At 37.7% G+C, this 15366-nt stretch overlaps 1 protein-coding gene across 5 annotated transcripts in view; it reads right to left on the reverse strand.

The window, feature by feature from the left end:
- Positions 1 to 15366, reverse strand: part of TMEM117 (transmembrane protein 117) — a 603954-nt gene that overhangs the window by 108551 nt on the left and 480037 nt on the right. For all 5 annotated transcript variants that reach the window (XM_061416386.1, XM_061416387.1, XM_061416385.1 and 2 more), the window contains one exon: positions 7854 to 8013. In XM_061416386.1, coding sequence (XP_061272370.1) covers positions 7854 to 8013 — 160 coding nt within the window. The remainder of the gene's footprint in view (positions 1 to 7853; positions 8014 to 15366) is intronic.

Consider the following 15366-nt stretch of genomic DNA (forward strand, 5'->3'; position numbering starts at 1 on the left):
GAATAGAAAAAAAATACAATTTAGATTTGTAAATGTAATTCAGTGAAATGATTGTTGAATGTAATCTTCATAATTACTTTTTCAGTGCATTAATAATTACTTTTCAGGACATATTACTTCTCTCTAAGTGCTTTCCAACTAGACCAAAGAGTCCTTTTTAATATTTAACTGAGCATTTTATTCAGATTTTTATTTGGGTATTTAATTACTGTAGGATCATACTTCAGTGGAAACGACCTAATCTGATAGTATTGATGGTTCATTCTGCTGTTCGTAAACATTTTACTTCTTGAAAAATCTCATATTCTTTGGCTTTCCTGAAATAATGTTATGTTTTATTAAACATAATAAAGGGATTATGTTTATCCCTTTGTTTATTCTTTCATTCAGCAAAATATTTATGGTAAAGCTGCAATATACTGAACATAAATTAGCTGTGAAAATGAAAAAATACATTTCCTCTCCTTGAGCTCACATGTTACAGGAGGAAAGTAGGTATGTAGGTATGAAAGTAATAGGCAGGTGCATAGATAATTACAAAAAAGAGAAGCACTGATGAGATGCATCAACAGTGTTTTCACACATATTCACCAAAATATAATCCTTAAATCTCTCTTTTTCCCTTTAAAAGTCTCTCTTTTAAAAGATTTCTCTCATCGCCCTGAAATACATAAAGCTATTACATATACAATGAATATTTCATCCATATTATCTATCTATATGTATATTATATATAATATACATATAAATCTAAGAATCACACAAGGTATTGAAAGAAGATTTCTAGAGGACAAGCTGTTAAAGAGAAGAAAAGTTCAAGGAAACAAATATGTGTTCAAAACCTCCCTGTATTTACCTGTAAATTCTAGCAATTTAACTCATGACTTTATCCACCTCCTGGGCACTTTGTTCAACAGATGTTATCTTGATGCTAGGCTATACCAATCCAGGTGTGAAGCTCAACAGTTTTTTAATCTTCCCACACCAATCCATCCGAGTTCAGTTATGCGAAGCATTTATGATAAATGAAGAATAAATGAAAATGTAACAATAGATATATCACCTCACACACTAGCAAAGTAATGACTCAAAATTCTCCAAGTCAGGCTTCAACAATTCATGAACTGTCAATTTCCAGATGTTCAAGCTGGTTTTAGAAAAGGCAGAGGAACCAGAAATCGAATTGCCAACATCTGTTGGATCATCGAAAAAGCAAGAGAGTTCCAGAAAAACATCTATTTGTGCTTTATCGACTATGCCTAAGATTTTGACTGTGTAGATCACCACAAACTGTGGAAAATTCTGAAAGAGATGGGAATACCAGACCACCTGATCTGCCTCTTGAGAAACCTATATGCAGGTCAGGAAGCAACAGTTAGAACTGGACATGGAACAACAGACTGGTTCCAAATAGGAAAAGGAGTACATCAAGGCTGTATATTGTCACCCTGTTTATTTAACTTCTATGCAGAGTACATCATGAGAAACGCTGGACTGGAAGAAACACAAGCTGGAATCAAGATTGCTGGGAGAAATATCAATAACCTCAGATATGCAGATGACACCACACTTATGTCAGGAAGTGAAGAAGAACTAAAGAGCCTCTTGATGAAAGTAAAAGAGGAGAGTGAAAAAGTTGGCTTAAAGCTCAACATTCAGAAAACGAAGATCATGGCATCCAGTCCCATCACTTCATGGGAAATAGATGGGGAAACAGTGGAAACAGTGGCAAACTTTATATTTTTGGGCTCCAAAATCACCGTAGATGGTGATTTTAGCCATGAAATTAAAAGACACTTGCTCTTTGGAAGAAAAGCTATGACCCACCAGGACAGCATATTAAAAAGCAGAGACATTACTCTGCCATCAAAGGTCCATCTAGTCAAAGCTATGGTTTATTCCAGTAGTCATGTATGGATGTGAGAGGTGGACTATAAAATAGGCTGAATGCTGAAGAATTGACACTTTTGAACTGTGGTGTTGGAGAAGACTCTTGAGAGGCCTTTGGACTGCAAGGAGATCCACTCAGTCAATCCTAAAGGAAATCAGTCCTGAATATTCATTGGAAGGACTGATGCTGCAGCTGAAACTCCAATACTTTGGCCACCTGATGCAAATAACTGATTCATTTCAAAAGACCCTGATGCTGGGAAAGATTGAAGGCAGGATGAGAAGGGGTCAACAGAGGATGAAATGGTTGGATGGCATCACTGACTTGATGCACATGAGTTTGAGCAAGCTCTGGGAGTTGGTGATGGACAGGGAAGCCTGGCGTGCTGCAGTCCATAGGGTTGCCAAGAGTTGAACAGAACTGAGCAACTGAACTGAACTGACAGCATCATTGGCCTCTGTGGTCATCACCACTGCCTAATCCTGCCCACCTCCACCCACTCACACACACTGGAAATTTTTATTGGCTCCTCCACTCACTCCTGCCTATATCTATCCTTCTAGCCTTTCACCTCTCCTCTGCCTTGTCTTCCTTCTTTCACTCTGTCTCTCTTCTTGTCTAGTAAAAACAGACAAGAATGCCAGAATGTTCTCTAGCTTATCAAGAGGAATTTCCTTCTCCTAAAGCCTTCATATCAGCAACTAGATCTTGGGAGGGTAGGTTAGTTGAATTTAAAAGTGTCAAGGCAGGAATTTTTACTTTCAATCTGAATAATTCATCTAAATACAGTCTTTTTCAAATATCTCTATTTTTCTACTCATATCTATTCCATTAAATTGTGAATTCCTCTCTGCAGCTACAGACTCCTGTGCACTGTGTTACTGATCTTTGATCTCCTTTCCCCTATCCTCTGTCTCCAGCACCTGGTAAGATGAACACTAGAAATGAATTTTTGAATGTTTTCTTATCTTAATGGAACAAAACTGAGTTCTCACATTGATGACTATGATACTACTCCTAGTTGGAAAATTTTTCTTGTTTCCTGTTCTGCCTTCTAAAATTCAAGATGCCTGTTTTAATTTAATCTCTTCTCTGAAGCTCCTCTGTACTGTTCTGTCTACACTGTTCTCTCTCTTTTGCTTATTCTTCTTTTTTGGTGAACCCCTAAGACACATTTTGTTCTTTGCTTACTGTGTGTGTGTGCTAAGTTATTTCAGTTGTGTCTGACTCTTTGAAACTCTATGGACCATAGCCCAGCATGCTCCTCTGTCCATGGGATCTCCAGGCAAGAACACTGGAGTGGGTTGCCATGTCGTCCTCCAGGGGATCTTCTCCACACAGGGATCAAACCAACATCTCTTATGCTTCTTGCATTGGCAAATGGGTTCGTTACCACTAGTACCACCTGGGAAGCCCTTGCTTACCAGACAACATATATTTTTAATTCTTATATGTCTTAAGTATATCTTTTCTTCAATATAGCAGAAAAGATGAGTAGCTGGGATTTTGTGCTTAGTCACTCAGTTCTGTCCGATTCCTTGTGACCCCATGGACTGTAGCCTGTCAGGCTCCTCTGTCCATGGGGATTTTCCAGGCAAGAAGACTGGAGTGGGTTGCCATGCCCTCCTCCAAGGGATCTTCCCAACCCAGGGATTGAACCCAGGTCTCCTGCACTGCAGGTGGATTTTTTTACCACCTGAGCTGTCAGGGAATCCCAGGTGGAATATAACTGCAGATTAAATACTTAATGAAGGAATTCAAGGAGTATATAAAAGTTAAATGACATAAACAAATTTGAGACAAGATTTCCTCAGAGGGAGGGTTCTTTATAATTTACTTCTTGTGTTCTACAGTAATGTGTGATTCATGAGTCATGTTATAGTTTATTGGCATCTGTTTATGTCTTAGTTCTTATGAATTTACCAAAACTCAGAAAAATGTGATACAACAAATAGTATTCACAAAAATGTAGAAAAATTCTATTTAAAAGTCATAAAAATAAATAATTGTACTTTCTCTGAAAATATTCAGAATGGGCCTACTAGTCCTGTTAATATAAAATCTTTATAGCCATACTATAAGATTCTAATGTTTTTTTTTTTTAACCAAGCATTAAAATATCTTTCAATCATATAAGTTGAATTTTCCTACCATTAAAAAAGCCTAGAATCGATTACTTTTAAATCACTTAAACAATTCTAATGAGGCAAAACCTTTTAGTAAAACTACTTCTTCATTTCCACCAATTTCTCTACTTTTCTATTTCTCTTTTGTTAGAAATATGTGGATATGAAGTGGATTCGATCAGAGCTTAGTTGGTTATGGAGTTGTTAGGACGTTTGTGTTAGATATTTTTAAAAGCTTGAATATACATGCCTTCTGAGGCTCTGATTCCTTAAATCCACTCTCTCACCACATGTAGTAGTTCCTTGAACTTCAACATGATGCTCCCAGAGGGGGACCAAGTTTGCATGAAACTCGGTGCCAAAATGCCACTACTTTATCCTCATCAAGCAGTTATTACTCTGAGTCTTTTGCTGCACATGTAAGGCTCTGTGCTAGAAAGGCTCCAGGGATAGATAGTTACAAGCAATGGCTTATGCTCTACGGAGCAGGAAAAGGTGTAATGCTGATTTGCAGGTTGGGTAAAATGTGCTTCAGGAGTTGCAAGGAGGAAGTCATCCCATGGCTTTAGTGAGGGGGCATTGGAATGGTATTCAATGGTCAAGTCAAAACAAGCAGAACAGAACAGAGAGACGTGATCTGGGAAAGAAACAGAGGATCACAGACATCCTGGAATAAAGCTGCTGGGGTCAAGTAACAGTCCTCAGGGCTGGGGCAGAGCCAGATCATAGAAGATGTGAGAGAATACACAGATAAGGTCAGACCACATAGGGCACTAACAGAGAGCTCCTGGAGTCTGGACTTCATTCTTTGACAACAGGAGTCACTGACAATATTTTTGGTTGAAAAGTGACATATACAGCATGATGTTTCAGACTGGAAGCTTAGGAGGGTGAGTTGTATAGGGCATATGGGCCAAAAGGACATCTGGAGGCAGAAGGTTCAACTGGAGATTGGTTTACAATAGTACAGAGGAGAGTCAGGACTGGAATGGTGGCAGAGGAATGAGAAGAAAAGATAAGGTTGCTAGAGGCATGCGTGCTCAGCCACTTCAGTCATGTTCAGCTCTTTGCGACCCCAAGGACTGCAGCCTGCCAGGCTCTTCTGTCCATGGGATTCTCCAGGCAAGGATACTGAAGTGGGTTGCCATGCCCTTCTCCAGGGAATCTTACTGACTCCAGGGATTGAACCCTCAGCTCCTGTGTCTCTTGCACTGCAGGCAGATTCTTTACCCACTAAGCCACCTGGGAAGCCCCACAAGAGACATAGCAAATGATGAATCAGTATGCCTGGCTGGCTTACTAAGGGTTGAGGGAGAGAGCAAAGAAGTTAATCAGACCTCCTCTGGGGGGGTCTCATCTTCGACTCCTCCTTGTATTAGACACCTATTAATCTGGTTTTTGAGGCCCAACTTATCCCCCATTTATCTTTAGGACTGCTTCACTCCCAACAGGACACAGACAGATGCAGGACAATCTAGTCCCTGCCACTCCTTCCCTGGAATCCAGAGGTAGACCCAACAGCCAGAGAGCAGTCTCTCTCTCAGATGCTGACTGTGGCCATCTTCTTCCATGTGAACTAGAAAGCTGAAAAAGCTGCTTTACAGCAAAAGAGAATAAGAAAGTAGAAGTGAAGAAAAAAAAAAGAGAGCTGGAGAATAAGAGCTTGGTCTGGGCTTCCTGTTACACTTCAGTCTCTGCTTTCATGTGCCACTGAAATGCTACTGCATACCTCCTCTTTAATTCTGCAGGACAGCCTACTCATGCAGCCATACATTTCCCCCTTTCCCCTTTGACTGCGTTGGCCTGGCAGGGTTATTGTTACTTACAGCCAAAACAGTCCAAACTGATATATTCCTCAGCAGAAACCCTCTATCTTCAGTCAAGGTGTTCTGGGCACTCTCTGAACACTTCAGTATTTACTGACTCTACACTTTCATGCCATTTCCTGCATCTAGAATGCCTTTCCCTTCCAAATCCTGCTGACTCTGCATGCATAAATCCTGATCATCCTTCCTTTCATCTCTCTCTTTTTAAATACTCTTTGAGTGACCCATAACATCTGCAAATTGTAGTATTACATTTTCCCACTTCAATCCCTGATTTTAGCGAAACTATTGGAAGAATAATTAAAACTATATAAAGAGGGTAAAAGGTGGTAGATGGTAGTAGGAAATCAAGACATTTATGCTCTGACATATACAAATGAAAAGATAATGGTCTACTTGGCTATGGATACTTCTGACACTAAGATGGGTTCAAGAGCTCCAGTAGGCCACTTGGGCAAAGTAGATATTTTACAAATGATAGTATATTCATTAAGAGGAGTGTTAGATGAAAGAAAATAAAAATCGTCTTTAAACAACTAATGCATGACACATTATTGTATAAGTGCTATAAACTCAATTTTACAAATATCCAGAGGAGGTCCTACAGCAAGTGAGAGACAGGGAACCTTGCAAGGGCTTCCCTAGGGCTTTCTTCACTATGCTAAACTATCACACAGGAAATAAAAAAATGTATGTCAATTTTTAGATGAGACAATAATTCAATTTTATTTAATTCTTAAAAACTATTATGTATTTTAAATTGTCACCCATTAAAATAATACTATTTGCTGGTGGCCCAGACAATAAATAATCCTCCTGCAATGAAGGAGACCTAGGTTCGATCCTTGGATTGGGACGATCCCTGGAGGAGGGCATGGCAACCCACTCCAGTATTCTTGCCCGGAGTACCACCACGGACGTAGGAGGCTGGTGGGGTACAGACCATGGGGTTGCAAAGAATTGGACACAATTGAGTGACTAAGCACAGCACAAAATAATAATATATCCTAAGAACCATCTTGAGTCTCATGCCTGGGCTATGTTATATACCAAAACAAAGAAACAAAAACATAACCCCCCTCAAAAACAACACCAATAACCACAAAGCAAAACAGATTGTTATTCTCTTTCAAAACACTAAAGAATATCTTTTATAAAGGCATCTCTTTGCCTCTAGAAATGAGAAAACCAGTCTAGTATCCTGTGAAATCTCACATAAATTCTGAACATAATGAAGTTTATTTTCCCTTCAGCAATGGAGCCTTTGTTCTGGTGACTTACAATGCCTCTGGAGAGGAAAACACAAAACTGCCTTATGAAAGCAATAAGAAAATGTCTAGCAAATGGACGGACATTTAATGAACAAGACAAAGTGCCAAGTAATAGTTAATGTCTCTTTCTGCTTGACTCAAAGGAACATCCCTAAGACCCCAAAGCATTCACACCAGAAGATTACATGAGTAGCACCGGTTAGCACAAAGCCACTGTACAAACAATCTGTTGCTAAGCAGGGCAGAAATACTGTTTACATAAAAATGGAATGATCTCTTGTGGATACTGAAAGAAAGTGATAATTTCCATAACCAGAAAAAGCATTTTTATATTATTCTATTTCAACTGCTCTAAAACCCTGAGTTGCTTTGGCAATTGCTTATCCTGGCTTCGTTGGTTTTATATCATCCTCATCTCTGCAGCTTTCTATTTACTAAATGACAGTGATTTTTTTTTTTCCCCTGAAGCTTTGGCAAAAAACAAAACTGTTCTGTATGGTTTCCAGGGCCTCCTTGCAACGGTCATACAATGACTTTTTGGTGCCCCTCTCTAAAAGCCCATTTGGCTTATACGCCTAGTAAAAGTGCTGAAAATATGATTAGAGAAGGCTCCATTAATGGCAACTGCAAACTATGCATTTCTTTAGCTTTATGGAGCCTTTCACTGAATAATGTTTACAATACAGAGAACAAAGCTTGGGGTGGCTTCAGGAGAGGAAGAAAATACAAACACACTTACCTGCATTACAATAAGGAGGTCAAAGACCAAGATGAAAGAAGCCAGAAAGGCTCTGGAAACTTCATCACTGGGCAAAAATCCCCGATTCAGCTTGTCCCAGCTGATCCAGTCAGTTGTAATGACAAGTACAACCACAGACGTCAGAGTAAAAAGAACCGTCCTGCAAGGAACATGACAGTAAAGAACACTAGAGTAATAATATAAACAGTGGGGAGTGCACATGATCTGCTATATTAAACATCTACCCTTTGCCAAGTACTTATCCTAAGGCATAGTCCCCAAAAGGAAGATGAAAAAAGAAGCAACTTGAGCTTTCTTTCAAAAGTAATTAGAAAAAGGTATGATAGTATCTCTTTGAAGAATTTTCCTAAAGAAAAATAAGGCACTGATTATAGAACAAATAATTACAACAAAATATTATAAATAACCTTACTTAGTGCACTATATATTCCAAAGAGAGCATTGGTTGTAACTCTTATTATATATATATTGTTTTACTGAAGGTGGCAGACATACACAAAGCAGATGGGTAAGAAAGTCCTTGAATTCCATGATCATTCTAAAAAGAGAGAATATAGATAGATGGGTCTCCTTCATCGTCCCCATAGCCTGACGAGCTCTGTAGAGGAACCACTTCATGCCGAATGCATAGTCTCTTCTCATGGGACTCATATCATAGATCACTTGGGGCCTAGTGACCTATCCAGGTCACACAATGTCTGATTCCCCCATCCCTAGTTATAAGATATTGTGTGTGTTAGTTACTCAGTTATGTCCGACTTTGTGAACGCATGGACTGTAGCCCACCAGGCTCTTCTGTCCATGGAATTCTCCAAGCAAGAATACTGGAGTGGGTTGCCATTCCCTTCTCCAGGGGATCTTCCCAACCCAGGGATCAAACCCAGGCCTCCCACATTGCAGGTGGGTTCTTTACCATATGAGCTACTAGGGAAGCCCATAAGATATTATGGGCCTGAGATTTTTCTTTTATATATTTTTGTAGCCTCCATAAAATCTTACACAATTATATAAAGAAGGAGTTCAAAGAACATTTGTTGAAACTGTAACAATTATCAAATAAAGTCTTAAAGAAAATACTTAAATTGGTCTTTAATATTGATATTCAAAGTGAATCTGAAATGTGGGCAGTGAAAAAGCAATCGGCCAGAGAATTGTCCATAATGTAGTAGAGCCTCTGCTTTCAGAGTGATCTTTGTACAAAGATATTGTTTTGAATTATAAGAAGAAGAATGAAAAAGAAAAATATTCTGAAAATGATTTTAATGTAAAGGAATAAATAGAATAAAGAAAAATGGAATAATATTAATCATCCTAGAATTCTCTTAACAACTGAACAAAATACAAATTTCTAAACTAAAACTTGGAGTTTCCTTTTTACAACTTTCTGTTTAGAACAGGTTATATTTTGATAAAATGAATATAATGAACTCTTCTTTAGATTTTTACCCTATGAATAGAAAAGATACATTTTTTTAATTTTAGAAAATAAAAATTTCTTAAAATTTATTAAAATTGCAGATTCTAAAGAACTTGACTCATTATCTCCAAAGTATATAAATTAAAAATTATCTATGCTACTGTTTAGAACATCTTTGAGCATTTCCTGAAATCCAAATGGATTAAATGAACATGAGAGAAATCCTAAATAATTATTAAACTACAACAGAAAGAAATTGCAAATATTATATAGTCAAACATAAGAACAATGGAATTTTAAACAAATTTTAAGTCAATTTGTTTTTGTCTTTTTGAGTTTGAGAGACTTTAAGCAAATTTGAATCAAATTACAATTTCTTTTGTCAACAAAAATTTAACAACTTTCATGAACAATAGATAGATATTGACTATTTTTTGAAGCTCTTTTTTGGTAATAAAGGTATTTCCTCACCACTCTTGGCTTTTTATATGTGTGTTTCACAAGGATGCTATGAATATATATACTTCTTAGTATACACTGTATAACAGTTGTTCAGTCACTCAGTCTTGTCCAGCTCTTTGCGATCCCATAGACTGCAGCACGCCAGGCTTCCCTGTCTGGTACAAGGTTGGTAAATGGTTGGGATCCCAGTTCTCTCAAGCTCGTCCTTTTCTGCCTATTTCACAAGGCTCCCCCACCTTCCTGTTATCCAGTATGAGAGGGTGAAGTCTTGGTGAAACAGGGTTACGGCTCCAAGGCTAGCATCCATCCTGTTGGTCTGAGCCTGGTTGATAGGTTAGTATTTTTAATGTCATTGCTGCACTTTCCCCAAGAGACACCTGAAATCTTATTTTTGTGAAGACAGTTGATTACATAGGAATTCATATTTAATGTTACCCCATTGGTCTAAGTATGTAAACTGATACTGTAAAATTAAATATTAATGCAGAGGCATATTTTTAGGTGACAAAATATGAGATTTTGAAATAAGTGTTTGATGAATAATCACAAGCCTCACCTATTAAAAAATTCACAAGAGTTATTTTGTTTTTAAATGTATTTTATTGAAGAATTGTTGATTTACAATGCTGTGTCAATTTCAGTTGTACAGCCAGGTGATGCAGTCACACATACACACCCCCCCACACACACACATACATATATATATTATTTTTCATATTTTCCATTATGGTTTATCACAGGGTACTGAATACAGTTCCCTGTGCTATACAGTAGGACCTTGTTTTTTATGCCCTGTATACAAAATTGTTGCATCTGCTAATTCTGAAACTCCCAGTTCATCCTTCCCCTTTCCTTGTTAACCACAGTCTGTTCAAGGGAGTCATTTTTACTCATGCTAATAATCTCACTGTGAATTAAGTCACTAAAAGTAATCATTAAAACTCTTTGGTAATTAGAACTTATCATAATATCTGTTGTAGAGCTTCAGAGCTTTATAGAACTTCCTGAGACCAGAATGTCTCAGAGCTTCTTGAGACCAAATGTATACCAATTCATGTCTTAGATGTTTAGTTTATTTTATATATTTTATTTAGCCAATAAATAATAATACTCTTCCTAAGAGCTTTTCCTAGGTGCTTTCCTGGCTTTATTAATTACTTCTGTTTTGACAAAGAGTATTGCTACAAATCTCAAGAGAAAGTTACTGATAATATTTTATTACTCCAAAGAGAAATTAAAGGAAGTATTCTGCCTGATATTTAATATTTAATACTACAAAAAGAATAAAAATGGCAATCATTAAATATGAATGCATACAGCTCAGAGAAGGAGCTCTAAAAATAAAGTCAAGAGGATGGAATATAGAAAAGGAAAAGGGGATCAAAATCCATTAATTGGTTATTCCACCTCCAAAATTACATTCAATGCCTTATCTAGACATAGATAAGATATAGACAGTTTGTGGAAGCAAAACTGTTGCTTGTGGTTTGTTTTTCTGAGCCACCTCTTATAAAACTGATGGATTGTACCATGCTATGATAATTCAGTTAAAGCATCAGTTTCAAAGAGCCATGACTGTATTAGGTTATACAAAAATAGTCACTTTTATGTGAAACTTCTATGAAGGAAACAGTAACAATAACAAATTACTATTATAGTCTTGGGCTTCCTAGGTGGCTCAGTGGTGAAGAATCTGCCTGCAGTGCAGGAGACGTGGGTTCGATCCCTGGGTTGGGAAGATCCTCAGGAGAAGGTAATGGTAACCCATTCCAGTATTCTTGCCTGGGAAATTCGACAGAGAAGCCTGGCACATTACAGTCCATGGGGTTGCAAAAGAGTCAGACACAACTAAAAAACAACAAAAAATTATAGTCATGCCACCTGCAATGTGTCAGGGACTGGTATAGGAGCCTTACACAAATTAACTAGTATAATTCTTGTGTGTGTGTCTGTGTATAATTCTTACTACAATCCAATATCGACTAACTCCAAATTGCAAGTGCAGAAACTGAGAGAAAGTTCAGTTAACTGAACCTGTGCTATGGATTTTATCAATTATATAAAATAAAAGATATAAGATGACTCATACCCAGGCTGACTCATGAAAATCTGTGTCATAACTGTTGTACATACTGCCTCTCCTTTGAAGCACTTGATTTTACCCTCTCGTTACTAGATCCGTAGCTAAGATCTCACTCATTTTCCATTTTTATTATTAATGTAAGTATAATGTTGGAAAGTTATCATCCAGGAATGCTTAACATTGAAAAGTAAAAGTGGCACAGCCTCCAACAAGAACTGACAGGAAATGGTTAATAGGGATAGTAAAAATGGAAGTGAAAGTGGAACCTCATGGATGCTAGCCATCAATGCAGCATCCTTTGGTTTTTATTTAACCAATATGGTTGAAAAGATGTTTACTCTGGATCATGATTCTTGGGAGTTCCAACTTCTCTTTTTAAATAGCATCCAATTAAACAATTATCTGGATTATTTCCTTTCAAGCTGCAGCCAGCAGCAGCAGGACACCCTGGCTCATCAATTCCACTGTCTCTGGTTTCTGGCCACCAGTCAAACAGAAAGAACTCACACATAATTATCAGCTCAAGTGGTTAGTCTCACTTCCATGTTTTCAAATTTCCAGTGTGTTTGCTTTCCCTCAGTTGCTGCTAACTCCTCTTAAATTAATAGGAATTAGAATGTGAGACCAAGAAGGGTTAAAAGAGCTTTTCTAATTCACTGCTTCCCAATCTTTGGGGTGGGTTCCTGGGAACCACAGGGTTGCTATGGAATTGTGAATTTATATGTGCACTAGGAGTTGTCAGTTAAATGAGAAAATTAAATGCTTCCAGAGAGGTTAGGGAACTTGCTCATGTCACAGGGACTGCCAGGGACAGAACTACCATGAGAACTGACTCTGAGCCAGGACTTGCCCTGTAGTAAACTACTTTCTCTCTTTAGCTAAAAATCTGCAGATATGCTAAAAAATTTAATATCATATGGATCTCATCTGTAAACATACTTTATAATCGACTCAAATATCTATTATGTATGTTGATTGGAAACAGAGTAGTGCATGTAAATGAATCAAGATAATTCCCCAATAGTGGTTTAATTCATAGTCTTAACCATTCTTTCACTCTAATTTCTTGATTTTTGAAAAAATACCGAACTTCTATTTTAAGTAACTAAATTAGTTAACGTTGCTTTCCCTCTTCCATTCATAACCACTGTAAGACAGACTTATTGAACAGTTAAATAGCCTGAAATCAGAGATTAAATCAAGAGAGAGAAGAATTGGCATTGAGCTTGGATTATCCACAGAGGGCTAACTCAGTGTTAATCATCACACAATTTCATTTTGACTAAACCAGGCAGCAGGGATGTAGAGAATCTCCTAACTCATATATTATATGTTGAGTAAAACAAAATCATCAAAATTTGATCATGTTTTATCCTACTAAAAACAGCAATTTCATGTGATTCAACATAATAAATGTTTTCATATGTTTTACTAGATTAGCCATTACTCATGTTCTAAAATGTTTATAATCTTTTATTCCAGTCATGAATATCATATTTTTTTCTGATTATGTTGCACAATTACTGTAACAGCTAAAAGAACTAAAAATCACTTTAATTTCTTTCTATAGTACTTGTGTTAAAATGTTGGAGCTCAATCAAAACAAGTTAGATAGTATTTTATAATTTCTCATAAGAAAACAAAAATCTGTGAATCTTATTAAAAATGAAAATTCTAATGTTATCACTATAAAAAAGAATGAATGCATGGATCAAGATGGCAAATTTAATCTTACAATTTAGTTATAGTTTGATATGTTAAAGTACTAAACACATAAAATGAAGTGTGACATGCCAATAGAATTTAAAATGATTTAATATCATTATTTCTCACCATGTTGTTTAGAGGGGAAAATAAAACAAGCAGGCATAAATAGAAGAATACTCTTCTTTACTTTCCATTGTAAAACTGAGAGCCAGTTCAAACATCCAGTTCCATTTGGAATACCAACTACCAGCACACAGAAGCTGTGACTTGAGAGATGGCCATGAGAGAATCCTGACACTTTCCATTTTGCTTGTTTTAATGATCAGTATTACCACTGCAACTCTGTAAGTAAAACAATCACCACTTGGGTCCTCCAGCCAGCTCATCCTGAAATTCATGGGTTTATTCAGCACCATCATCTAGCTAATGAAGTCAAGATGGCTCCTTAGAAGTCCATAAGGAAATGATTTTAGTGTCCTTCCTATTTCCCACTCTTAGGAGCAAGAAGCACCAAGGGAACACAGAGGTGATGCTTGCTTAGTGACCTAGGGAAAGGACACAGCTTCTCACGTAGCTTTCTTTAATGCTACAGTCACTTCTTGGCCAACCTGAACACATGTGTTAAGATAGGATCCTGTGAAACAAGATGCAGTTATTAAACTTATCTTGTTTGTGGCTCTATTGGGATTTGGAGATGGTAAAGGAAATTATTAGACTTTAATGTTGTCCATTAAACTATACGTTTATGTGTTATTTATCTTTATATCTCTCTATTATTCCATGAAGAAAAGTGCCCTGAATACAGCAGGAGCTCAAAAAGCAGTGAACAAGTTGAAATGCAGAAGCTACTTAGCAACACTTGTTTCTGAAAGGGCATGAAAGAGGTGGCTGAAAAAGGTACCTCTGGGTTGGGTCATCTGGCCATGCAGATTGTAATTTATGTGGACAGGGTCCTGGCACGCTAATCTACATAAACAATGCCCCTTGGAGTTCTGCGGTGTCCAACCATTGCAACTTAATGTGGAGTCCTGGCCATTGGCAATTTTGACATCAGATCAGATCAGATCAGTCACTCAGTCGTGTCCGACTCTTTGCGACCCCATGAATCGCAGCACACCAGGCCTCCCTGTCCATCACCAACTCCCGGAGTTCACTCAGACTCACGTCCATCGAGTCAGTGATGCCATCCAGCCATCTCATCCTCTGTCGTCGCCTTCTCCTCCTACCCCCAATCCCTCCCAGCATCAGAGTCTTTTCCAATGAGTCAACACTTTGCATGAGGTGGCCAAAGTACTGGAGTTTCAGCTTTAGCATCATTCTTTCCAAAGAAATCCCAGGGCTGTTCTCCTTCAAAATGGACTGGTTGGATCTCCTTGCAGTCCAAGGGACTCTCAAGAGTCTTCTCCAACACCACAGTTCAAAAGCATCAATTCTTCGGCGCTCAGCCTTCTTCACATTCCAACTCTCACATTCATACATGACCACTGGAAAAACCATAGCCTTGACTAGATGAACCTTTTTTGGCAAAGTAATGTCTCTGCTTTTGAATATGCTATCTAGGTTGGTCATAACTTTCCTTTGAAGGAGTAAGCGTTTTTTAATTTCATGGCTGCATTCACCATCTGCAGTGATTTTGGAGCCCAGAAAAATAAAGTCTGACACTGTTTCTACTGTTTCCCCATCTGTTTCCCATGAAGTGGTGGGACCAGATGCCATGATCTTCGTTTTCTGAATGTTGAGCTTTAAGCCAACTTTTTCACTCTCCACTTTCACTTTCATCAAGAGGCTTTTGAGTTCCTCTTCACTTTCTGCCATAAGGGTGG

The sequence above is a fragment of the Bos javanicus genome, chromosome 5 (assembly GCF_032452875.1).
Source record: "Bos javanicus breed banteng chromosome 5, ARS-OSU_banteng_1.0, whole genome shotgun sequence".
In the NCBI taxonomy this organism is placed as follows: Eukaryota; Metazoa; Chordata; class Mammalia; order Artiodactyla; family Bovidae; genus Bos; species Bos javanicus.